The sequence below is a fragment of the Cyclopterus lumpus genome, chromosome 6, assembly GCF_009769545.1.
Source record: "Cyclopterus lumpus isolate fCycLum1 chromosome 6, fCycLum1.pri, whole genome shotgun sequence".
Taxonomy (NCBI): Eukaryota; Metazoa; Chordata; class Actinopteri; order Perciformes; family Cyclopteridae; genus Cyclopterus; species Cyclopterus lumpus.
This window is the reverse complement of record NC_046971.1, coordinates 3,527,969-3,555,137: the sequence shown is the minus strand read 5'-3', so window position 1 is coordinate 3,555,137 and position 27,169 is coordinate 3,527,969. Positions and strand designations below refer to the sequence as shown.

General features: G+C 44.7%; 1 protein-coding gene across 2 annotated transcripts; it reads right to left on the bottom strand.

Moving 5' to 3' along the window:
* Positions 1-169: 169 nt before the first annotated feature.
* On the bottom strand, positions 170-26,949 carry kitlga (kit ligand a). Of its 2 annotated transcripts, none has more exons than XM_034535307.1 (11): positions 26,817-26,949; positions 26,573-26,669; positions 6,741-6,851; positions 6,151-6,207; positions 5,700-5,852; positions 4,540-4,720; positions 2,191-2,244; positions 1,326-1,423; positions 1,032-1,141; positions 386-443; positions 170-257 (listed from the first exon to the last, which is right to left on the bottom strand). In XM_034535307.1, the coding sequence occupies exons 2-10, from the start codon at positions 26,585-26,587 to the stop codon at positions 413-415; spliced, it is 810 nt and encodes a 269-aa protein (XP_034391198.1). In that variant the 5' UTR covers positions 26,588-26,669; positions 26,817-26,949; the 3' UTR covers positions 170-257; positions 386-412. The 2 variants fall into 2 exon arrangements, with proteins under 2 accessions (XP_034391198.1, XP_034391199.1); XM_034535308.1 differs by having other exon boundaries at positions 26,573-26,640.
* Positions 26,950-27,169: the final 220 nt, after the last annotated feature.

Sequence of the window (27,169 nt, the reverse complement as noted above, 5' to 3'; positions counted from 1 at the left end):
TAGGGGGGGATGGTGGTGGGGGTGTCAGAAGCAATAATGCAGTCTTACAAGAAAGGCAAGCTGATCCGTACGGTAGCAGTTCGTCCAGTCGGAGCATCGGCCTCGAAATCCAGAGAGCCAAAAAAAAAAAGTTTGACCCCTTTTTATTTTCTTTTTCTTTTTTTTTTTGCAATCAGCTTCATGTTTTTTTTTTTTTTTTTTTTTTTTTGTTTTTCTTCCACCACCTCTGGACACCAACAGGAGGTGGAAAGAGAGTCCTGTGAGAGAGAGAGAGAGAGAGAGAGAGAGAGAGAGAAACATGTGTAAAGTTTCAGAGCTCCAGGATTCACATTTTTAAATCCCCCCCCCCCCAAAAAAAAAAAACTTTGGGTGCGTGGAATCTCACCAATTACGCCGAAGGGCAGAAGCGTCATTACACTATTTCAATGACGTTCAACATGTTTCTGCAATTGGACAGAAAAGAGAAATAAATGTCAGACAGTGGACCCACAAGACTCTTTAAACTCTCAGCTGTCGATTCTACGCTCCATTTCTTCAAATATGAGTTCAACTTGGACATCTGTGGAGTGAAGAGTTCACTTCTTTTCCAGCAGGTATCAAGAAAAAAATAGGTATATTATTATTTGAACCGTCATAGCCATATGAAAAGGTGAAGCCTGTTAAGAGGGGTACAACTGTGATGTTGTATTGTGGGGGACCTCAAAACAGACGGGTCGAGTTCCCCCAAAGAAAACGCTGGATACATCAATACCCATAATGCAACTGAGTAGCATATTTATTTAGGCTCCCCCCTGCTGAATGGCCAATTTCCAAATATTTTCCTTTGCGTATTTTCATTTATTTTTTGAAGGCCCGAGCTCAAAACACCCCGATGACATCATCGGAGACATATCCACTGTTGGAAGAGTGTTACTATTAAAATAAAGTTCTGCTAGGCATCTTACCTCCGAACAAGTTGTAATTCACATGGACTTTATTTTCTCTGGAGATATTATATATATATATATATAAGAAAAGAACGGCTCACTCACTTTTCTGTTATTTCAGCATCTAGCGGTGGCGCAGTCACTTCTGTTCCCGTGAAGAGTCCACGTTCTCCAGGGTTCTGTTGAAGATCCTCCTCGTTCCTACACGATCGGACCTGTTTTTTGGGGAAATAATTATTAAGTCTTGAAGAAAAAAAAATCTCGGGTCTACAAAGTCTGCACATCCTGCACAGGAAAAGGCTGAAGCGGTGTCTCCGGTACAATAAAACAGGCGCCTTAACAAAAAAAGTCATGTTGTCGCGTAGTAACAAGGAGGGGGGGGGTCAAAGGTCAGCTCACCTTCCACACGAGCAGGAATACGAGAGCTAGGAGGGGAATGAACAGTAAGGAGAGAAGGCTTCGCTCCACCACCTCAGTCAGGGCGCTCGTTTCATAATCTGGTGACAGAAAAAAAGAGGGCATAAAAAACTCAACATCACTTCCTCCCCTCTGACTCTTTAAATCGCTAAAAACAAATCACATTGCAAGAGACTTTTTAAATAGTTTTATGGATTAGAATAGACCCAGACATGTGATTTTTGGTTTTTTTTTTCACGCATTCTAGTGCCTTGTCTATATTTCCACAATTAATCACACTGGTATGAATCTCACGTTAGTCCAGATGTCACGTGCACACGTGTTATTATATTGTTATTTAGTGTTATTACTCATATTGGAGTTGAGCGCCGAAAAAAAAACCTAGTGTCAAACAAAAATACAAAAGAAAGAAAAATGGTTAATTCAATCATCTAAAACATCTGAGAGAAAGAAACACGTGTTTGAGTGGAGGGGGAAACTTTGATGACCCGTGTTCTTGAAATCTTATTCGTGCCCTAAAATGAACGCTATCTCTCATCAGTCGTTTCCCATCTTAAATGTACATCTTTGCGAATCTCAATGCAAATAATTAACATTCTTTTTTTTTTTTAAAAAGGAGGAAAAAAAGCCGCCGCGCAAGATAAGACGCGCGCGAGAGACGCGGTGAGGAATTTGCAACCGCAGAGCATCATTACTCAAGTGACAGCCGCTCCGTGGGAAACGGGGCCGACTTTGATGTAGAATGTGGCAAAATAACGCCGCCGGGCGAAAAAAGCTGCCGCGTTGACACGCCAGCTGGGCCAGTTTTCATGCCACCAGAACACAGAAAAATAATAATAAAACCTACGTGGTTTGCAGCCCGTTGCACACTCGGTGTCTTTACTGCTGGACGGTGGTGATACTAGAGGGGGGGGGGAAAGGAGAGGAGTTAGTGAGTGCCGTATGGTGAAACCATTTCATTGTCAGGTGCTAAAAAGTCGACTCAACGGTGCCTTTTTCACACACACACACACACACACACACACACACACATACACCACTCGGTCCAAGTTCTTGGGAAGATTGGAAGATTGCTCTGTAATCGACACGTACGCAATCGGGTTTCGGGCCCTCCCTTTTCTTCCCTCTTCCCATGCGCCACCTGGGGGACGCCCCCCCTTGGCCGGCCCCCGTGACTCAGCCCCCCCCCCCCCCCCCCCCCGTGACTCAATGGGGCGAGATTTTTTTTATCTCGTAAAGTTCTTGTGAAGAAAATAATGGGCTTTCCTGGACTGAAAGCTTCTGGATGTGGCCACTAGAGATCTGTCCTAAATGGAGCCCGCTCACAATACACCGAAGAGGGCGGCGGCGGCGGCGGCGGCGGCGGCGGCGGCGGAGAGGGGGAGGAGGGGAGGTGTTTACGGGCAGAGGTCAACTGGAATGTCCCTCGTTTTGAGTTTGTAGACCGGCTCATAAATAATGAGCGTGACCTAAATCGTCAACTCGGGACAGTAAATCACTTGAAAAGGTCCGTCTGAGTCCCCAAACCGGTCGCACCTCGGCGTCTTTTTTCAGGACTTTCACCTCGGCCTACATTAGAGGAACGGAATTTCGGGCGGCCGCGCGGTTCTGCACCCGGCAAAAAACTCTCGTTAACCGGAGAACTGCTGCGGAGAAAAAGGCTCTTTCCAGAGCTGGTGTTGGGTTTTGTCCATTCTGGGCTACTGTAGAAACATGGCGGTGCAACCGATGTCGATATAAACGCCTCATAGCTAACGCAAACACCACAAATAGAGCCATCTATGTCCTTCGTGTACCTAAAAAAACCCAAAAGAGAAAAGCATGTTCTCGTGAGCAACAGATTGCAGAGGTTTTGAGATATTCACATCGGTCATGTGTACCTGCAGACCTCGATGTAAATACTTTTTCCGGAAAGCAACCCCCCCTTCCCAAAAAAAAAAAGTCTTGAGCAGCGAGCGTCATCATTTACGTGAAAAATAAATACAGCCATATCCCACTTATCGGCACCATGTAGATGCGACTGTTGACGTTGAGTCTCCGCCCCTCCCGATGCCGCATGAGGGGAGAAATCCACACTGGAGAGTCTCTGCCAGAGAAAGCTTGGACTGCCTGTTATCTTCGCCCAGTCTTGTTATTTTATTGTAGCGTCCCGCGGCTTTCCACCACACACCAGATGGGCTCGGTGTTTGGGAGTCACCGCGGGGATGAAACGCGTCAAACTACTCGGCTAACGTCTTGAAGATTAGACATGTTTCGCAAAAGGTTGATTCTCCACGAGTCAGGAATTCCAGCTGCGTCTTATTTTTGTTTTAACCGTGAGCTTGTCTCAGCCAACCTCAACCTTGTCGTCCCCCCCCCCCCTTGCTCAAATAAAAACAAACTGTCTGCACAGTTTAGAGCCGATTTTGGTTTTTAAAACCCAAAAGGTGATCCAACGCGCAGACGAAACGAGCGTCTATGAATCCCAACTGGCTTGTATTGCACATTAAAGTTGGAAAAAATATTCACAACAAAAGTGACTGCGTTGGAAGTGGATCAGCAGCTGATTGTGGAAAGAGGCCAAGGGGTTAACAGCGCCGCCAGCAACTAAAACCTGCTCTTCCCCGGGGGGCTGCAGCCACCAACAAGTCTGCACCGCAGTCCATCCATCCATGAAACCAAGCTGCAAGCGCTCCGAAGGGTCGCGAGGAACGGCCATTGTTCTCAAAGGTAGAACGTTCCTCACGGCCAGAAGACTTTTGACCGTCGATCCGCAGCTGATTGATTGATTCTAGACGAGCTACCGTACGATCTCTACAGCCTTCGGTCTGGGCAATATGGAGATGATCAAATATCAGAATACCTTTCGAATACCTTTGACTCCTGCAAAGAATTGAACGTCTAGAATGGGAATATTACATTATTTTACTGTAACGGAGCCTTTGAAACAAGGAGAAGACTAGAATCGTGTTGCGTCTGATCCATATTGGTATAAAAAAAGCTACAAAAGAAAAAAAAATGTAAGACGGGTCCAACAAGTTGTTGTAGAGCCCACTCTCTTTATGGACCGCGCAATGAAAATGATTCATTTTGAAGGATATCAATGATGATGATTAATCATTTGATATCCCCGACATGCTAAAGTTGCCAAAAACTTCAAACTCAAAGAGCGAGTTGACGCATATGATTACACATCGCACACGAATGCAACATTCACCATTTAAATATTCTTCCGTCGTTGCTGTGTACGGTGTTGTGGGACAGGGAGGAGGATCACAGTCATCCGAATCTTCTTTATTCTGTGCAGCTATAAGGAAGTCTTTGACGAAGTCAAAGTAGTGCCCCGTCTGCCACCTCTCTTCCCTGTAGTGGCACTCGAAATCATACATGATGGGCTCCTGTGGAGACACGGGTACAAACAAAGAGACGCCTCCACATTAGTCACGTCTTCTTCCTGTAATCATTAATAATAACACAAACTCACCAACTGGTTATAGAACTCTAGGGTCATGATTGTGTGTGAGGGCTGGCGTTATAGTATTGCAGGGTATATAGGTTTATAACCTAACGAGAAAGTACTTAAGGTCAGTGTACTACTAGCTTCTCAGGCTTCAGCCACGCTCCTACGGTTTCGTTTTAAGGGGTGTAGCTTTTGCTGTGTTTTGCGTCTAGTGTCCACACTACTCCTGCATTTTAACCCCCCCCCCCCCCAAAAAACAGTTATTTGAAAACGCGACCGACTGAGAACGTACACAAAACGCCCCTTTTTCTTATCGGTGCTTATCTTGTCTACTATTGCGACGTTCACATAGAAACTGTAAACGAACAAAAGCATAAATGTTCTCACGTCAGAGCCACGAGAATAGACAGAAAGCGACAAAACCGAGGGAATGAGCTAATGCGTGAGTCATAATCTAGTAAAGCTTTGATTTGTAAGTGTTCATTATCGGTCAAAAGTACTTTTTGTGTGTGAGAGATAAAGTAAGACCTGCAGTTTTTTTTCCCACGAAATTTGTCTGTGAGTTTATTTAGGAAGATTATAAACTGAGGAGCTTAAGTCATGCCAGACTTGTTTTCAGGCATGTGAGTGTGGACGTCTCCCTCGATGAAACGGTGCTGAAACAGTGTTTTAAAACGAAAGCCTTTAATGTGGCTGTAGCCTCATAAAGCCAAAGTCTGTGTATTTGCCCCTCAGGGGATCTATTTAAGACCTTAACACCTCTAGCTGCTGAAACGGACGCCAATTTATGGATTCCAGCTTTTCACATTGATCTCAAAGCAACAAAGTAGTTTCAAACACCCCCCAAATGTGTCCTCGGCACATCGGTTTTTCATCTCTTTATTGGACACGTTATCAAGTAAGCAATGTGAACTCACCAAAGACCCCATGTTGAGCCGCAGTTCTTGGAGCATTTGGATGAATATGCTAATATCTTTTCTGTTGGATGAAATGTTTCCAAACTTATGCGCTAAATCTTGTAAACTCTCCTCCAAGTAGAAGACGTTTAATTTTACCCAACACATGCCTCCCTGGAAGAAAAAAGAGCAGAGGTATGGCATTAATTAATAATTGAATGCATCCAGTGTGAGCTAATCAGGTTCAAACAACGGCAACAAAGAAGCTGTGAATAGACTGCATAGCTAGCAAAGTCTAATAATCCTCCCATTCAGATGTTACTGTCACAGTTAAGACTCCACTTGGCCGATAATATAATACAATATTTACACTGTACATTAAATATAAGGTCAGCCAAAGTTCGGCGGGGAAAAGGTAACCAGAGGTTCTGGCCAGCATGAGGTAATGTTACGGTATGCCACGGCATCTTACCTCTTCTTTTGTAACGTAGTGTACAGGAATTCTGTAATCTTTGGGAATATTTTGTCTCTGTAAAAAAAGAAGAAAAGAAAGCGAAAAAAACCCATTAAATTGCAGACAAAATTGCATTTCCATTTCTAAATAACAGCGAAACTGAATTTGGAATTGAAAAAGAACTTCAGACGAATAACGAACTTGAGTTAATGCAAGTTCTCTTAATTATTTGCCAATACAGGACCAACAAAAAAAGTCTTTTGTTCCATCATGAAAAGGAGAATGAATGGACTCGTACAAACATAATCCTTCTCAATCATCACTTATACCTACTAGAAGGCTACAGAGGAATACCGAGAAGACTTGATTAACAAGATGTTTTTAAAGCTCCGTAGCCTTTATTCATGTGGACTTTGCCAATAATGCAGATGGCAAGAATATGGATTTTAACATTATACATCCTTCCAGATACATAATTGGTTTAGTAGCGACTACTTATGATCTGATAGTTACTCATTGCATGGTAAAGTGATGGTCAAGCATAAATATATGTGATAGGCCTTATGGGCTTCATCTGGAAATGTACTGAATTACATCGTCGCTCTTACCAAAATAGAGAGTCTAGAGATGTCATCTGTCACCGGGTTGACGTCAAATTTACTCGAATGTACCCCAAGCGTGATGAACAGCAGTATATGGACACAGACGCGTATCCAAATCTGCAGATCAAAACACAACACAAGACAAATTGACAATTAGTCGCATCCTCTCAACACAATGAAGAACAACACATGACGGGATTGAGCCTTCGACTCATTGTGACCGGCATGGCGACTACAACAACAACAAACGCTGTCAATCACCCGCCCGGCGTTGGCTTACGAAGCCATGACAATTCCTGTGAAGCAAGTCATTCGGCGTGCAAAGGCGAAGCCATCTTTGCCTTGTACACCATGTAGTCTACAATGTCAACACGCTACTTATTTGTGGGGCGACTGTGGCCTGAATCTAACTAAACTGCAGCTGCTTCACAGTGAGGAAGGCGCGTAAAATGACACAAAATGCATTCCCTTAAAAATGGCCAGCCACTTGCACGCCTTCCCGTGAGGTTAGGTCAAAATCACAGATTTGCGCAAGCGACGCTGCAATGATATCCACAAAAAAAAGGACTTTGAACAGAAACAATAAAAAAATCCAACCATGTCTGATGAATAATAGTTTGGATGATATGGTGATTACATTCGCCCCCGCCCCCCCATGGCCCAGCCTTGTGCACATCCTTGCAAAGCAGCCTCTTCCTCTGTTGCGCAAGTCGTCAATAAACAGCGATTTTATCGCAACTTCGAAGGAATAGCTGGCAATAAAAAAAGAGTAAGAGTCCACAGTACTGACTCATTGTCTCTGTTGAAGACACACTCGTATTTCACAAGCACGCACACCGTCATATCACACCAGCATTGTAAAAGAATTGAATTATATTCTTTACGTTGTGTTTTTTGTATGAACCGACCTTCAGATCGGGGTCCGTCCTAAATTATTGTTCAGATTTAAAAAAATCTGTAGCCACTCAAAAAAAAACCAATCAAACATTACAGAATGTAATGACACTTTTAAACTTCTGCAGTGCAAACCAATGCAAGTTTTGAATGTGAAGACACAATTACCCTTTAGATTGTTACTATTAACATAACCAATGTTTTCAATGCACTCGAGGGTCCCAGTAATGCATGACTGAGTCGGCATTGAGCAACAGCAGGAACCGAAGCAGCTAAATGGAATGCAGCCATTATTCATTAGATTATTTACACCTGTGCTTTCCCTGCTGCGACATGTCAAAATGTTTTCTGCAAAACCAAAAAAAAAAGGCCTTTTGTACTTTAAGGGAATTCTGAGCTGGGAAACAAACAGCGCTAACTGCTGATTGTGGACACGCGGGTTCTGTTGATAGACGGGTATGAAATATGGACGCGGGTTCGGTGGCGCCTGAAGTGGTCGGACCGGCATTTATTTGACTTTTGCTGGCATGCTGCTCGCTCGCTGCAGAGCTTCAGGCCGTGAGAAAGGTACACTTTCAAAACAGCCGACGGATCGTGTCGCAACACGCCGTTGTTGTGACACATAGGTTGCGACAGAACTATTCAATTTCAAATCCACATAAGCGGAGATGTCTGACAGGCGAGATTTATACTTGGGAGAAATGATAAGACGGTTGTCTGTATTTGCGTTTGTTCCACCGCCAGCGTTGCCCGAGGACAGACAATAGACATCTTAAGGGTCATGACCCTTAAAATCAATCAATAGGCAAACGAGTATTGAGAGGAACGGTGAATTTCAGCTACTTGCAGAACGAACGTCCGGGTAGGAGCCATCGCCGTGGCTACACGTGTCTTTTCAATGCGTGTGCGAGTCCGCGCCGGACACTTCAATTGCTGTGATTTTTCGTGGTTGAAGTAGCGGCTGTAAAATGGGAGATAAACATAAAATTTCCTCCTGAATATTCAAACTTTTTACTACTGATTCTCCCTCCCCCGCAATATGAGTAAACATGTTTAATTGAAGAACAGCGGCTAACGAAGCTCCGCTAATTCGGTAATGGACAATTCAGATAAAAGACAAGTGTAACCACGGCGTGTGACGGTATCTCAGCGTCTTTGACAACCGTCCTTTTTCTGAAAGGTTGAAAGATGTGCGAGATGGGTGTTGCAGTTCTGCATGAAGCCTTTAAGCTATCCTCTGCACCCTTTGACCTCTGGTAATACCACGGACCACGTGCGTGGTGACAATATTGCACAAGCACATATTGACGGTTGATGATGATGATAATGCAAATGAAGCACCAACAAAAGGCATCGAGGGAGACCGCTGGATGTAAAACAATGCAGGAATCGAGAAGAACATGAACAAATCACACGCTTGTTGCACAGTAATATTTGTTGAACACAACACTTTTGTTTGTTAAAAAAGAACACTGCAACTTTTAAGGTATTTCACTGCCTAATGGAGCTGCAACGGCTTACCGTACATTAACAGTCGCCATTCGGTTGGCTGACCTCCTTCCTCTTCCCTGTGCCAGTCTGACCATATTACGCAACGGGGCTCCAATTCTCCTCTTAATAGCGATTAGGGCCAGCCGGGGCCTAACCCAAAAACAATTCAGCAACCTTGAAAGTGGACCTCCTCGTTGGCGAATAAAAAGCTTTAGAGTGTTATACAAACAGGGATAACAAGCTGAGCTACGTCTAATCTCGAGGTACCTCAACCAGTACAACAGCATTTCGTCCTGTAGTTTATTCAAGAATTTTTTTGTGACCACGCGTGTGCTGTTTTTTTTTTCTCGCAACGGCTTCTCGTTCACGGTAACATTCAGACTTTTATTTTCTGGCCATTCGGATCGCTCATTGTCAAAAATCTTCCAAGGCTCTAGAGAGTCCGCCGCCCACCTTCCTCCTGCTACTGCACACAACAGGAAGACAACGGAGCGGCGATCCATCAACGGCAAGGAGAAAAAAAGGCCGAAGGGGGAAAAAAGAGGCGGCATGTAAAAATGGGATGTAATTAGATTCCAGCGAGCTTCTGCTGCTCGCTAAAAACCAATCGTCTTTCAATGGCAGACAGGGACGATAGGAGATTAGTGGAAGACAAATGCGTGGGGTGGGGTTGGGGTAGCTGGTAATCCATCAGCGACGCTTTGCCCTCTTTTGCATGTCGTGAATCACGTGTAAAGTGGACGACATCGGAGAAGCTCCAGATGCAACGACAGTCAGGCCACTTAGGGACGAGTTGTGTAGCAAAAGGGTTCGGATCTTTGTCCTCGCCAAAAGAAAACATGTGGGGGCACTTTCTGCAACTCAAGGACTTCCAGACGCGAACAGTCACAAAACGATCTCAAGAGATATCCCAACTGACTGAAAGTGAACCCTGTTTTTTTGTGTCCTTTTAAAGCCCGACTGGTTTGCTTTCAGTAACTGTGACGCACACAGGATCGTTTCACCGCTACGCTATCTGGTTTCACTACGTGGGAATTTTAATCGACACCCGTCTATCTGCACCACGTGGTTCCACCTTTGCAAAGTTTGTTTTTAAAAGGATGATTCAGTAGGTGGTGGCCACCACAGACAACAAATGAAAAGATATCCTTTTCAGATAGGCAAGTCAAATCAAATCCCCTGAGATTTTCTTTATAATAACAACCACCATGCTAATCTGGTTTGGACAGAATCCAGTGCAGAAGGGTTTGAAACACACTCAGAAAACCTGGGAGAGCGTCGGCAATCGCTGTTCCCGTTTACCGCATTGTTACAAGTCGGCCCCACAATGTCCGGCGATTGTTTTCTTTAAATTTATTTTACAGAAAACACGTTCCACAAAACCACATGCAAAGACTTAGAGAGGACCGATGTGCGACGCCAGTGATGCCGGGTGCAGAACAGCTGCAAGCGTGCTTGGCTGGGAGCATCGCACTCGCCATTCTGCCGCCATTGATTCTTTCAAAAACGATCATCCCTGTGGTTTCTTTTGGTGAGAGAGCAAGTGGGGCCACGTAAACACCGCAGTATACACAGCAGCAACGCGTGGTACAGGAGATTCCCACAGTCTTTACGAGACGCATTCATGGCCCGTAAAACAAGCGAGCCGACGCCACCGACGTTAGGGAAAAGTCACCGCGCAACAAGTCGAGGGATGTCGCTGATCCTGATGTAGGGCTACAACATGTCTGACTGCAGGAATCCCAGTTCTTGCCACCATGTAATTAATGGTTTATTTGCTTCAAGGCTGATTTGTACTCCAGATTTTGTGGAAATGCATTAATGTGAATGTTGACAGACGAGCTGAGGGACCGAAATATTTAACTGCTTAAGACGTATCCGATAAGCAGTTGAACATTGTATTGGTCGGGAAGTTGTTTTGTCTCCTTTGGTGTTTCTGACACTGAGAATCTACAGTCTAGACGGCTCCTGCTGGACGTCGTAAGAGGTAGATTACGTAGCAAAACTAAGGTAACAAACAGCGGTCTCCTGGGTGAAAGTCCCGTGTTTGTTTGGTCTAAAATGCTCTAAAATGTTTTTTTTTGTTATTGGATTATTTTTTTCATATTTTGAGTAAACAATAGAAGCACATTAAGCTCCTAACAGCCTATATTTGTATATCAATCACAATTTAGTTTTTAGTCAAATGTAGTCTCCTACTTGATTTATCCATCGTTAATTCCAGCAGGAAATGAAATCGGACACTTTCTTAAAAAATATCCATGTAGTTTGTCACATACGTATGTATAGCTTGTAACTTGAAGACTATTCTTGTGTTGAATATTTCTTAAACCATATCCACACGACATCATTGCACTGTATTGTGATGCAGTACGAAACCCAAGAACCCAAATAAATCCTTCCCATCTTATCGCGAGCCGCCTTATCTCAACAATATCTCAGGGAAATAATGCTAGTGCAAAAACAAACTCATCTTGTCTCTACAAGTTCACAAAAAAAATGCTCATGAACTCCCAAACACGCAGCTTAGGCCAAACATATTAATAAACAGCGAAGGCTCCAGTGTGAACAGCGAGACGACTTCAACTCTCTAATTTTAATGCCTCCCCCATCCCCTCCCCCGACACTGTCGGAGTGACCTTGCAAGATTGAAGTCACAGCTGCACTGACAAGGGGAAAGAAATCATTCCCTCGTGCTGAAAAAGAAAAGAAAAGGAAGGCAAAGGACGACCTTCTGGACGGCACATGCTGCATTTTATGTACCCGGTCCGCCCCAACGAGGCATCTGGTTGATTGCATGTGGAAGCTGCATTATTGTTGCACCAGCTGATATCAAACCAAAAGGAAAAGGTCAGCTGCAACCCCTCCAAACTAAAAAAACCCTCTTATCCGTCATCATCAGGTGCATTAGTTACGCCTTCATCATATTGATGCTATAGATGATTACTACACCCCCCTCACTTTGAGCACGAGGTATCATTAGCTGAACACTGCGGGCCTCATGGCCCTCTTTACCACATAATCTCATAAAAGCATAAAGGAGGTCGCTTGCATGACATTAGTCCACACAGCCTGTTTTTTGTCAGATGGGTATGTTCATCCTAATCTTCTGTCCTCCCCGTCATTGTTTTGATGAGTTTCTCCATGCAACCGTAGCTCCCATGTGAGGATTAAAGCGTGGCAGATGATAACGGCCGTGCGAATGAAATACCGAAGCCGGCTGAAGCCTCCAGATGTTGGGGAGAGTTGATTCGAGCTGATTCAGGTTTGTTTTTCTTAGTTTTTTTGAGGGTGGTGGAGAAGGGGGGGTCCAAAATATCAAAACATTACTCTGCACATAGAAGGAGAACAATGTTTACCATTTAATGCTTATGACGCTGTTCATATCACGCGAGCCAACGTTAGCTATTGCTCCATGCTGCCTACTCACATGGGAAAAGAGAAAAATGTAATCCAGTTCCTCTCCCTCACCACATTGTTAAGGGTCAACAGCCAAGAACCGTAGCCACATGTCAATATTTAACATCTTAATGGATAAACTGCACAGAGATATTCAGGCATGAAGTCCACCGTGATAGGACTATAAAGACAAGCTGCATCATTAAAATGTTATTAGATAAAACATACATGAAAGTATTAAAAGTATGATTGGTTAAATGTTTTATCTTAAGACAAAAGAGGCCAAAAGAACAAAACCAACCGGACGGTACGCTACGTTTCCTTTTATGAAGCACCGGGAGTTCACTTTCTTCACGCGGAAATCAAATTAACATCTCGAGAGCTGTTCAGGAAACGAGATACACTTCCAGGTAGCGAGAGAGGAGCCAGACGCAATTCCGTGGCATCAAAAGTGGTTGAACAGGCACTCGCCTGACACGTGCGAGGGGGTGGTTGCTTCCTGGTTGATTTCGCTGCATCGCTAACGTGCTTTTGTTTTACTCCCAAGAATGATCGTATATATATATGTCACGAACCCGGTGATGACGATTGCGTCAAAATGTTTCCGAGTCCCTCACAAAGAGGGATACAATTAAAACCTCACCGTGATACCATTTGGTGAATGAATTAACCCCTGATTGTCTGGGCTTCTCTGTCTGGGCCCTGAATCCGAAAAAGTGAAAAACGGAATGAAAAACAAGAGTGTGTGTGACTTTTGAAGAATTCCAACAAAAAAAAAATGTTTGTACAGAGGCAATGTGACGGTCACGGTGCAACAACTCGATGGAAAAAAAACTAAAGAGATGATATCACATCCAAAGATGACCTCTTGAGTAAAAAGCCTAAAGGGGTCTGGAGGAGGAAAATGTGTTGGCCAGACGAGACCTTCTGGATCCAGTTCAATCAAACACACACATGATGGCGCCGGTCCCAAATCGCTGTTCTTCACCTAAACAACAGAGCCATTACTCATTTTAAGGGATGTGAGGGGCTCATCCAACAACAACACAAAAATATTAATGTTGGGGCGTTTCTTTGTGTCTCGGGGCACGTGGTTGCGGAGAAGAAAACAAGATCTTTTGGGTTCGTCTAATGAGACCAGACTTGGTTACGTCTTCGGGGGGGGAAAACGAGACGGGACACCATTTGTGCTGAACAATGTTCCAGGGATAAGGGCGTACTAAAGCCCCTTTTTAACCAAATAACATCAAAGTGATGGAGAGAGCTGGAGCGGATTAAAAAGGTACCAAATAACGAAAGGTACGGCGGCTTCAGAGAGGAGAACCGGTCTACATTACATTACATTACATGTCATTTAGCTGACGCTTTTATCCAAAGCGACTTACAATAAGTGCATTAAACCACGAGTCCAAACTCAGAACAACAAGAATCAAGCAAGTACAATTTCTTCAATAACGTTAAACTACAAAGTGCTATCAGTAAGAGACATTTAAGTGCTACTAAAGTGCTAAACAACAAAGTGCTATCGGTAAGGGACATTTAAGTGCTACTAGAGTGCTACTACGGCTCTACCTTCCCTATTCAAGGTATAGTCAAAAAAGATGTGTCTAGCGGCGATGTGTTCGAGGACACACGTACACACACGAGATTCACTTGTTTTTTTTAGGATTTGAACCAAGGAAGTGTCCTTTTGAGTTCTTGTTATTTAACTTTTCATGAAATGTTGTTGTTTGAGAACGGCGCCGCGGCTAAATCCGATTAGCGATATCGGAGACTTGAGTCACGACGTGTAATTGAAGAATCGCGTGTCATGTGAACTTTTTGTCTGCGTTAATACATTTAAAAAGGAAACTGCTGCTCGCAATTTAACCAAAATAAATTAAATTTCCATTTCATTTCGTTTTTTTTTTTTTTATTCATGTGATTTATTCGCGCACGTCAATACGCTTTTCGCGAACAGGCCTTTTGTACTTTAAGGGAATTCTGAGCTGGGAAACAAACAGCGCTAACTGCTGATTGTGGACACGCGGGTTCTGTTGATAGACGGGTATGAAATATGGACGCGGGTTCGGTGGCGCCTGAAGTGGTCGGACCGGCATTTATTTGACTTTTGCTGGCATGCTGCTCGCTCGCTGCAGAGCTTCAGGCCGTGAGAAAGGTACACTTTCAAAACAGCCGACGGATCGTGTCGCAACACGCCGTTGTTGTGACACATAGGTTGCGACAGAACTATTCAATTTCAAATCCACATAAGCGGAGATGTCTGACAGGCGAGATTTATACTTGGGAGAAATGATAAGACGGTTGTCTGTATTTGCGTTTGTTCCACCGCCAGCGTTGCCCGAGGACAGACAATAGACATCTTAAGGGTCATGACCCTTAAAATCAATCAATAGGCAAACGAGTATTGAGAGGAACGGTGAATTTCAGCTACTTGCAGAACGAACGTCCGGGTAGGAGCCATCGCCGTGGCTACACGTGTCTTTTCAATGCGTGTGCGAGTCCGCGCCGGACACTTCAATTGCTGTGATTTTTCGTGGTTGAAGTAGCGGCTGTAAAATGGGAGATAAACATAAAATTTCCTCCTGAATATTCAAACTTTTTACTACTGATTCTCCCTCCCCCGCAATATGAGTAAACATGTTTAATTGAAGAACAGCGGCTAACGAAGCTCCGCTAATTCGGTAATGGACAATTCAGATAAAAGACAAGTGTAACCACGGCGTGTGACGGTATCTCAGCGTCTTTGACAACCGTCCTTTTTCTGAAAGGTTGAAAGATGTGCGAGATGGGTGTTGCAGTTCTGCATGAAGCCTTTAAGCTATCCTCTGCACCCTTTGACCTCTGGTAATACCACGGACCACGTGCGTGGTGACAATATTGCACAAGCACATATTGACGGTTGATGATGATGATAATGCAAATGAAGCACCAACAAAAGGCATCGAGGGAGACCGCTGGATGTAAAACAATGCAGGAATCGAGAAGAACATGAACAAATCACACGCTTGTTGCACAGTAATATTTGTTGAACACAACACTTTTGTTTGTTAAAAAAGAACACTGCAACTTTTAAGGTATTTCACTGCCTAATGGAGCTGCAACGGCTTACCGTACATTAACAGTCGCCATTCGGTTGGCTGACCTCCTTCCTCTTCCCTGTGCCAGTCTGACCATATTACGCAACGGGGCTCCAATTCTCCTCTTAATAGCGATTAGGGCCAGCCGGGGCCTAACCCAAAAACAATTCAGCAACCTTGAAAGTGGACCTCCTCGTTGGCGAATAAAAAGCTTTAGAGTGTTATACAAACAGGGATAACAAGCTGAGCTACGTCTAATCTCGAGGTACCTCAACCAGTACAACAGCATTTCGTCCTGTAGTTTATTCAAGAATTTTTTTGTGACCACGCGTGTGCTGTTTTTTTTTTCTCGCAACGGCTTCTCGTTCACGGTAACATTCAGACTTTTATTTTCTGGCCATTCGGATCGCTCATTGTCAAAAATCTTCCAAGGCTCTAGAGAGTCCGCCGCCCACCTTCCTCCTGCTACTGCACACAACAGGAAGACAACGGAGCGGCGATCCATCAACGGCAAGGAGAAAAAAAAGGCCGAAGGGGGAAAAAAGAGGCGGCATGTAAAAATGGGATGTAATTAGATTCCAGCGAGCTTCTGCTGCTCGCTAAAAACCAATCGTCTTTCAATGGCAGACAGGGACGATAGGAGATTAGTGGAAGACAAATGCGTGGGGTGGGGTTGGGGTAGCTGGTAATCCATCAGCGACGCTTTGCCCTCTTTTGCATGTCGTGAATCACGTGTAAAGTGGACGACATCGGAGAAGCTCCAGATGCAACGACAGTCAGGCCACTTAGGGACGAGTTGTGTAGCAAAAGGGTTCGGATCTTTGTCCTCGCCAAAAGAAAACATGTGGGGGCACTTTCTGCAACTCAAGGACTTCCAGACGCGAACAGTCACAAAACGATCTCAAGAGATATCCCAACTGACTGAAAGTGAACCCTGTTTTTTTGTGTCCTTTTAAAGCCCGACTGGTTTGCTTTCAGTAACTGTGACGCACACAGGATCGTTTCACCGCTACGCTATCTGGTTTCACTACGTGGGAATTTTAATCGACACCCGTCTATCTGCACCACGTGGTTCCACCTTTGCAAAGTTTGTTTTTAAAAGGATGATTCAGTAGGTGGTGGCCACCACAGACAACAAATGAAAAGATATCCTTTTCAGATAGGCAAGTCAAATCAAATCCCCTGAGATTTTCTTTATAATAACAACCACCATGCTAATCTGGTTTGGACAGAATCCAGTGCAGAAGGGTTTGAAACACACTCAGAAAACCTGGGAGAGCGTCGGCAATCGCTGTTCCCGTTTACCGCATTGTTACAAGTCGGCCCCACAATGTCCGGCGATTGTTTTCTTTAAATTTATTTTACAGAAAACACGTTCCACAAAACCACATGCAAAGACTTAGAGAGGACCGATGTGCGACGCCAGTGATGCCGGGTGCAGAACAGCTGCAAGCGTGCTTGGCTGGGAGCATCGCACTCGCCATTCTGCCGCCATTGATTCTTTCAAAAACGATCATCCCTGTGGTTTCTTTTGGTGAGAGAGCAAGTGGGGCCACGTAAACACCGCAGTATACACAGCAGCAACGCGTGGTACAGGAGATTCCCACAGTCTTTACGAGACGCATTCATGGCCCGTAAAACAAGCGAGCCGACGCCACCGACGTTAGGGAAAAGTCACCGCGCAACAAGTCGAGGGATGTCGCTGATCCTGATGTAGGGCTACAACATGTCTGACTGCAGGAATCCCAGTTCTTGCCACCATGTAATTAATGGTTTATTTGCTTCAAGGCTGATTTGTACTCCAGATTTTGTGGAAATGCATTAATGTGAATGTTGACAGACGAGCTGAGGGACCGAAATATTTAACTGCTTAAGACGTATCCGATAAGCAGTTGAACATTGTATTGGTCGGGAAGTTGTTTTGTCTCCTTTGGTGTTTCTGACACTGAGAATCTACAGTCTAGACGGCTCCTGCTGGACGTCGTAAGAGGTAGATTACGTAGCAAAACTAAGGTAACAAACAGCGGTCTCCTGGGTGAAAGTCCCGTGTTTGTTTGGTCTAAAATGCTCTAAAATGTTTTTTTTGTTATTGGATTATTTTTTTCATATTTTGAGTAAACAATAGAAGCACATTAAGCTCCTAACAGCCTATATTTGTATATCAATCACAATTTAGTTTTTAGTCAAATGTAGTCTCCTACTTGATTTATCCATCGTTAATTCCAGCAGGAAATGAAATCGGACACTTTCTTAAAAAATATCCATGTAGTTTGTCACATACGTATGTATAGCTTGTAACTTGAAGACTATTCTTGTGTTGAATATTTCTTAAACCATATCCACACGACATCATTGCACTGTATTGTGATGCAGTACGAAACCCAAGAACCCAAATAAATCCTTCCCATCTTATCGCGAGCCGCCTTATCTCAACAATATCTCAGGGAAATAATGCTAGTGCAAAAACAAACTCATCTTGTCTCTACAAGTTCACAAAAAAATGCTCATGAACTCCCAAACACGCAGCTTAGGCCAAACATATTAATAAACAGCGAAGGCTCCAGTGTGAACAGCGAGACGACTTCAACTCTCTAATTTTAATGCCTCCCCCATCCCCTCCCCCGACACTGTCGGAGTGACCTTGCAAGATTGAAGTCACAGCTGCACTGACAAGGGGAAAGAAATCATTCCCTCGTGCTGAAAAAGAAAAGAAAAGGAAGGCAAAGGACGACCTTCTGGACGGCACATGCTGCATTTTATGTACCCGGTCCGCCCCAACGAGGCATCTGGTTGATTGCATGTGGAAGCTGCATTATTGTTGCACCAGCTGATATCAAACCAAAAGGAAAAGGTCAGCTGCAACCCCTCCAAACTAAAAAACCCTCTTATCCGTCATCATCAGGTGCATTAGTTACGCCTTCATCATATTGATGCTATAGATGATTACTACACCCCCCTCACTTTGAGCACGAGGTATCATTAGCTGAACACTGCGGGCCTCATGGCCCTCTTTACCACATAATCTCATAAAAGCATAAAGGAGGTCGCTTGCATGACATTAGTCCACACAGCCTGTTTTTTGTCAGATGGGTATGTTCATCCTAATCTTCTGTCCTCCCCGTCATTGTTTTGATGAGTTTCTCCATGCAACCGTAGCTCCCATGTGAGGATTAAAGCGTGGCAGATGATAACGGCCGTGCGAATGAAATACCGAAGCCGGCTGAAGCCTCCAGATGTTGGGGAGAGTTGATTCGAGCTGATTCAGGTTTGTTTTTCTTAGTTTTTTTGAGGGTGGTGGAGAAGGGGGGGTCCAAAATATCAAAACATTACTCTGCACATAGAAGGAGAACAATGTTTACCATTTAATGCTTATGACGCTGTTCATATCACGCGAGCCAACGTTAGCTATTGCTCCATGCTGCCTACTCACATGGGAAAAGAGAAAAATGTAATCCAGTTCCTCTCCCTCACCACATTGTTAAGGGTCAACAGCCAAGAACCGTAGCCACATGTCAATATTTAACATCTTAATGGATAAACTGCACAGAGATATTCAGGCATGAAGTCCACCGTGATAGGACTATAAAGACAAGCTGCATCATTAAAATGTTATTAGATAAAACATACATGAAAGTATTAAAAGTATGATTGGTTAAATGTTTTATCTTAAGACAAAAGAGGCCAAAAGAACAAAACCAACCGGACGGTACGCTACGTTTCCTTTTATGAAGCACCGGGAGTTCACTTTCTTCACGCGGAAATCAAATTAACATCTCGAGAGCTGTTCAGGAAACGAGATACACTTCCAGGTAGCGAGAGAGGAGCCAGACGCAATTCCGTGGCATCAAAAGTGGTTGAACAGGCACTCGCCTGACACGTGCGAGGGGGTGGTTGCTTCCTGGTTGATTTCGCTGCATCGCTAACGTGCTTTTGTTTTACTCCCAAGAATGATCGTATATATATATGTCACGAACCCGGTGATGACGATTGCGTCAAAATGTTTCCGAGTCCCTCACAAAGAGGGATACAATTAAAACCTCACCGTGATACCATTTGGTGAATGAATTAACCCCTGATTGTCTGGGCTTCTCTGTCTGGGCCCTGAATCCGAAAAAGTGAAAAACGGAATGAAAAACAAGAGTGTGTGTGACTTTTGAAGAATTCCAACAAAAAAAAATGTTTGTACAGAGGCAATGTGACGGTCACGGTGCAACAACTCGATGGAAAAAAAACTAAAGAGATGATATCACATCCAAAGATGACCTCTTGAGTAAAAAGCCTAAAGGGGTCTGGAGGAGGAAAATGTGTTGGCCAGACGAGACCTTCTGGATCCAGTTCAATCAAACACACACATGATGGCGCCGGTCCCAAATCGCTGTTCTTCACCTAAACAACAGAGCCATTACTCATTTTAAGGGATGTGAGGGGCTCATCCAACAACAACACAAAAATATTAATGTTGGGGCGTTTCTTTGTGTCTCGGGGCACGTGGTTGCGGAGAAGAAAACAAGATCTTTTGGGTTCGTCTAATGAGACCAGACTTGGTTACGTCTTCGGGGGGGGAAAACGAGACGGGACACCATTTGTGCTGAACAATGTTCCAGGGATAAGGGCGTACTAAAGCCCCTTTTTAACCAAATAACATCAAAGTGATGGAGAGAGCTGGAGCGGATTAAAAAGGTACCAAATAACGAAAGGTACGGCGGCTTCAGAGAGGAGAACCGGTCTACATTACATTACATTACATGTCATTTAGCTGACGCTTTTATCCAAAGCGACTTACAATAAGTGCATTAAACCACGAGTCCAAACTCAGAACAACAAGAATCAAGCAAGTACAATTTCTTCAATAACGTTAAACTACAAAGTGCTATCAGTAAGAGACATTTAAGTGCTACTAAAGTGCTAAACAACAAAGTGCTATCGGTAAGGGACATTTAAGTGCTACTAGAGTGCTACTACGGCTCTACCTTCCCTATTCAAGGTATAGTCGAAAAAGATGTGTCTAGCGGCGATGTGTTCGAGGACACACGTACACACACGAGATTCACTTGTTTTTTTTAGGATTTGAACCAAGGAAGTGTCCTTTTGAGTTCTTGTTATTTAACTTTTCATGAAATGTTGTTGTTTGAGAACGGCGCCGCGGCTAAATCCGATTAGCGATATCGGAGACTTGAGTCACGACGTGTAATTGAAGAATCGCGTGTCATGTGAACTTTTTGTCTGCGTTAATACATTTAAAAAAGAAACTGCTGCTCGCAATTTAACCAAAATAAATTAAATTTCCATTTCATTTCGTTTTTTATTTTTTTATTCATGTGATTTATTCGCGCACGTCAATACGCTTTTCGCGAACTGGTTTTTTTTTAAGGGGTTATTGTAGATGCGCATAAAGGAATCAACCGCTCGAGTTGTGCACAACCGGTTTTAGTTGCGACTATAATTGCTATAAACGGATTAATAAAATTTTAAAAGCAACGGGACAACATTATATAGATAGTCGTGAGCGTTGGGTTTGTAGTCCGAGAAGTTTTGACCTCTGACGTTCGAGCAGGCTTGGAACACATTGGCCAAAATACAATATATATAGTATATGTATATATATATATATATATACTATTTATATTATTAGCATGTGCCTCCTTTCTTAGTATTTTAATTGTACCTTAAGTTTAAGTTGTAATTCTGTGTGGAAGGACGACCTGGCAAAGTAAGAGTTTCATGACTGTGCATATGACAATAAGAAATATCTTGAATATATATGTTTTTCGTAAAAAAAAAATCCAACCGGATTGTAAACAACGAGCAGCGGATAGAACAGGAAGTCTTGTCAGATGAATGTATATTCATAAAAAAACAAACACGGTCGCCAGAAACTTTTACTCCCTTTTCAACCGTGAAAAAGGTTCAGCTCTTACCTTTCACACTAAAAGCCCCAGACGTAATATGTGCCCCCCCCCCCCCCCCCCCCCTTCCTAAAAGGCCTTTCGGTGTCGAGCAGGAAATCTGACCTTCGCTACCGAGAGAAAAAAAAAATTAAAAAAAAAAAAAGGAGTCGGATGAAGTTAAAGTGCATTTGACGACTTTATGTTTCCTGTTGTTTTCTTCTCTTTTGCCCCCTTTTTATAAAGCCACATCACACTAAGTCAACAAATAACTGCGAGGACGGCTCTGGTTAAAATGCACTGAGTGGAATTTGGCTTGAATAACAAAGAAGAACGCCGAGTTGTGCAACTGCCCCCCCCCCCCCCCCCCTCCCCCAACATCCTCTTGTGGATCACCTGCCAACTTTTCACCTTCACAACTTCTCACCCGCAGCTCAGCTTCATATGTCTCCTGCACCTCGTTTTACTCACGAATAATTGAAGTGAACTGAGGAAAAAAAAGAAGAAAAATGCACGACTGCGGTCGGTCATCGCTGACGTTAACAAGCTCGTTGCGGTTATTCAAATGCATCGTATATATTTACGCCGTCTGCACGAGGCTCAGGAAGGGTGCCGCTGATCAGCAACATGTGCTTCTGGAAGACAGGCTTTAGATTTTATTTCAAGTTTTTAATCCCACAAGACGGTTTTCCTGATCACGTCTTGTTCCCCCTAATTATGGCCGCCGCCGTTAAAGATGTCCCACTTAAAATAGCTCTTAAAGGGGGGGGGGGGGGGGCAGTGTTGCTCCGGGGCGACGCGGTCTGGACAGAAAGCCACGAGTGCGCCCCACGTGAACGGCATCGAGCGTCCCCGGTGGCCTCCCGGTCATGGGGGGAAAAGACGTCCCATTGTCAGACGCACACGGCGGGGATAGCAGTATTGCTCGCCATGACTTCACGTTTGCGCCGTATATCCATTCGCACAGACCCAGAGGCCTTTTTTTTTTTTTTAAAGAGGCCAGAACGAACACGTACTGCAACGAGATGAATGCAATCATTGACTTTGAATTACACTTCTAGCGTTGAGAATCCGCTTCCGATGTCCTCGACGTCAGCAGACGTAGAAGCACGCTGCTGCACAGAAGCCAAACTAAATCCACTGAACTCCCTTTACGCTATACGTCTATGTTTTGGATTTAAGTCAATATAATGTGTGTGGGAGGGCTCCCTGACAATGCTTTAAAGGATGAGGTTACTCTGCAAAACCCACAACTTTTTTTTTTTTATTGCATCCAGCGAAAGGATTTTATGGTTTAGTCGTTAAATCATGATAAAATAATACGATTTCCCAGAGCACACAATAACCGTCACACCACTAAGTTGACACAGACCTTAAAAGCCAGTAGATCGCATTTGAGAACCAGCTAATGTTTGGCTTTTTTTTTTTTTAAAGTAAATATATGTTGGTCACGGCCTTAAATCTGATTCCTTTCAAGCTTAAGAATACTGTTATTGCTTCCCCCCTCCACAGACAGTCCATTCCCACTCTGCCCGTGAAGCATGGAGTCCCACAGGGTTCTGTTTCGGGGCCCCCTTTTCTCTTCATTCTTTATTTGCATGCTGCCTCTCGGAGACACAACCGGGAGAAACGGACCAGATTTTACCGACCCACGCCCTCGTTTTGTCTGACTCCGCCCTGTTCGCATTACGATTTGGACGCAGCCCAACACTCCGGCATCTCCATGGTTACTACACCGTGGTGACACGTTTTGACAGCCATCTCCCAATTTGGATCACATAACAATTACAGTTAGTCCGCGGCGTGCTCCTGTCACTCACTCACCCTCGGCGATCTCGTATGCAAATCTAGCGGATTTCCCACAGAATAACAAAAAGGCCCCGCCTCTCTCTGGGACCGAGTAACCCGAAGCACGTTCGCTTTTATGGTTTTTTTTAATGGTTTTCGGCATGCCTTTCATTTCTGCAAAAAAAAGAAACAAAAACTGCAACAATTTTTTAGGAATGACACAGCAACCAAACAGCTTGGGAACACGTGACTGCATGTAGGAAACATGGCCAGAGACCACCTACCAAAGGGGTTTTTAATTCTTTATTTCTTCTACTTAGCCACGATTCCACACTGTGAACATCTCTGACAAACAATCCCTGACAGTATCTAACTGAGATGGGACGTTTGTTTTTTAAGAGAATTGTATATTATTATGAAAAACCCAGTATTATCTTTTCTCGATAAGAATCTGTGCTGTAAGAGGTCATGATTTTGGTATTTGGTCGAGTTATGAAACCCGTGTGAGATTTCCAGTACACAAACACACCACAGACGAATATGAAATACAAAGTATTCAGACTTCCCAGGAGGGCATGAAAACTAAAATGACACACAGCCGATTCCAAAAATAATTGTGATACAGCATGTGACCCCCCCCCTCCCCCCCCCAAAGAGTCACGAGGTCCATTTGAGATGCAAGCGCTTTTGTGTTTAGTTTTTATGTGGCTTTTTATATATGAGAGGGTCCAACTTTAAAAAATAAAAAAAAAACACAGGAAGTCTGTTACTTGATTCGTTGTCGTCGTCCCCCCCCTCCCCCCCCCACGACCAGCAGCCTGCCAGCTCTAATGCAACGCCCCCGCCGTCGCCCTAATGCCACTATTAAGCTATAAGAACAAATCATTAACCCGGGACTTGATTAGCCCGCCCCCCTTCATCTGTGATTACTGCAGAGTGGATAGTTCTGACTCATTGGCTCCCTCCCTCGCCATCGAACACCCCCCCCCCCCCCCCCTCCTGTACGCCGCATCGTGACACGATCCCATCTCACGATGCGTTGGGCTCATTGTCGCTCCATCGCCTTCTGGTCTGCTCCACTGACGAGAACATCTGAAACAACGGAGCGTCGAGCAGATGAAAAGCGGAGGCGGGGCCCACATGGTGTGAGGGGTCGGGCCTGAGGGTCAGAGGTCGACACCTCCAGCTGGACAACGACGCACTCCAGCTGCTCGTCACCTGCAGCCGTCGACGAGCCGGAGGTCATGACGGAGATCAGCGGTGTGATTAATGCTTCATGGGGGGAGGCGGGGGGGGGGGGGGGTCTCTGTGAACCTCACACAGCCCCAGAGACTTGTCCCCTTGAGACAGGTCCCTCAGGTCTCTGGGGGCGGGGCGTCAGAAAACGAGCGCTCCCTACTGGTGACGAGATGTTCTGTGAAGGGTGAGACGTGCTCTCTCTCTCACTTTCTCTCCATCACACACACACACACACACACACCTATACTCTCTCTCACACACACACAATCTCCCGCTCACGCACACACACACACACACCTATACTCTCTCTCACACACACACAATCTCCCGCTCACGCACACACACACACACCTATACTCTCTCTCACACACACACAATCTCCCGCTCACGCACACACACACACACCTATACTCTCTCTCACACACACACAATCTCCCGCTCACGCACACACACACACACACCTATACTCTCTCCGACACACACACACACACACACACACCTATACTCTCTCCCACACACACACTTCTCTCTCTCTCTCTCTCACACACACATTCACCTTGTGTGTGGTTTTAGTTCCAAGACACCGAACACAGTGCTACTGTTAGTATAAAAACAAGCCCCCTCCTCACACATGAACGAGCCCCCCCCCCCCTGCACAGACCAGGGTACCCCCGGAGCAGACGCCCTCTCCTGATTGGTTCTACGTGCGACTCGGCGGTGGGGAACGCACGAGGCGAAGGACAGTAAATAAAAGATGAAAGGTGTCGGGCTGAGGGAGCCAGGCACGACTTGTAACTTCATTAAAAAAACATAAAGGGGGAATATGATTACCAGAGGCACGGGGATGCAGAATCGCACACCCTTCCTCCAGGAAGCTTCAAAGACTTTTATTCCCAGATGCACACGCACACACGTACACACACACACACACGCACGCACACACACACTGTTAAATCAGTATTATATTTCATTCATTTCTTATCTGATTCAGTCAGATAAAAAAGGTGCCTTAGTTGCCATTCAGAGTGAGTCAGAGCTCGTCGTCACATTGGATCCCAAAACGTGCACTTAAATTAATAATAATAAATAAATAAAAATATATTTTTTTTTTAAAAAGGCTCCCTCTCTTTAAGAGTAGTTGTCACCTTTGATGTTAAACTACATATCAGTGATAACAATAAATAAAAAGCAGCTTTGAATGAAGCCATTCGTGGCGTACAGTAGTACACGCACACACACACACGCGTGCACACACACACACACACACACACACACACGTCTCTGACAGTCTCCAGATGGCCTCAGATCAGTTCCTGCGGGAGCGTGTCCAGAGACGCACAGCCTGCCGCCCTGAACTCGCGCTGTACCTGATTAACACCGGCTTACTGTACCCACACGGCGATGGTGTGCCAGCCTGCACACACACACACACACACACACACGCACACACACACACACACACACACACACACACTCACAAGAGGCTGGAGAGCAACGTGTCTCCGTTCTCCACAGTGAACCACAAAAAAAACAAAACAGAACAAACAACAATGATAATAAATAATAAATTTAAAAAAAGGTGTAGCGTGGTTCTTTAATCCGGTTCCACAACCTGGATTAACAAAATGAAAGTAGTGTAGACCCGCTGCACATAGACTGGACAGGTGGAGCGTTGTTTGTTTTTTGGGACAAGCCAACAGCAATGTGTGCAGGAAAGCAGGTCTGACGGCTGGGGAGGAGAAGGGGGGGGGGGGGGGGGGGGGGCGCAGACCATAATATAGAGACACATATCCAGCTCCCCTAAAGCACACGGATAATACTGATACTACTCTTTTTTTTTTTAAAAAGGGGTTAAACTACTAATGTGGCAGGTTTAAGTTTGGCGACTCGAGACCCAGCGGCAACGTGTCCAGCAGCCTGCGTCACGCCGCGTGCGCAAAAACCCCCCTTTTTTTAAAATTTCCCCTCAAAGTATAGTATAGGACTTGACCCCCCCCCCCCCCCCCCCCCCCCCAAAAAAAAAAAAAGAAAGGAAAAAAACAAAAAAAACACGGTCACTTACTTTTGGCTTCTTCATATGGAACGACAGGAGTAAATCCAGTGTGTGCGAAAGCCTATTTTATTTTACTTCTACGGGGAGGAAAGGGGTTGTCATCATCCTGTGTGCACATATCCAATGCTCAAGTCAGCGCAGTATCCAAGCAGAGGAGAAACAAAGCCCCAGAGAGGAAGGACAAGAAGGATAAGAAGGAGGAGAACAGGAGGAGGAAGGAGGACGGCAAACAATGCGAAATCAAACTATCAACCTTTGCAACCTGCAGGCTAACGGCGCGTGGCATCCAGCCCATCTATCTACACACATAGATCCAGACGGTGGAGACGGGACAGCGCGCGCGGAGGGAGGGGGTTAAGCTTTTATAACGATGCGTAAAGCGCCGTCCGGGAGCCGCCCTCTGACGACGGCTTCACTCCAGACCCACTACTGCTCTCTAGCAGACGGTAAGAACTGTTTCAGGACTCCGCTGTGTGGCGGTCCGGCATTGCGTAATAGCTCGCTGCGCTAGACGTTTAACCCTCACGTGCCCTTAAAGTTGGCTCGTCACGCTTTTTGTGGTTGCCGTGGTTTCTTTTTCCAACTTGGAACCATCTCTTGCTATCA

Coding starts and splice junctions, on each gene's coding strand:
- kitlga (XM_034535307.1), bottom strand. Junction 5,853..6,150: donor ACTACGTTACAAAAGAAGAG/GTAAGATGCCGT, acceptor TTTTTCTTCCAG/GGAGGCATGTGTTGGGTAAA. Junction 2,245..4,539: donor GACGGAAGAATATTTAAATG/GTGAATGTTGCA, acceptor CCCCCCCTCTAG/TATCACCACCGTCCAGCAGT.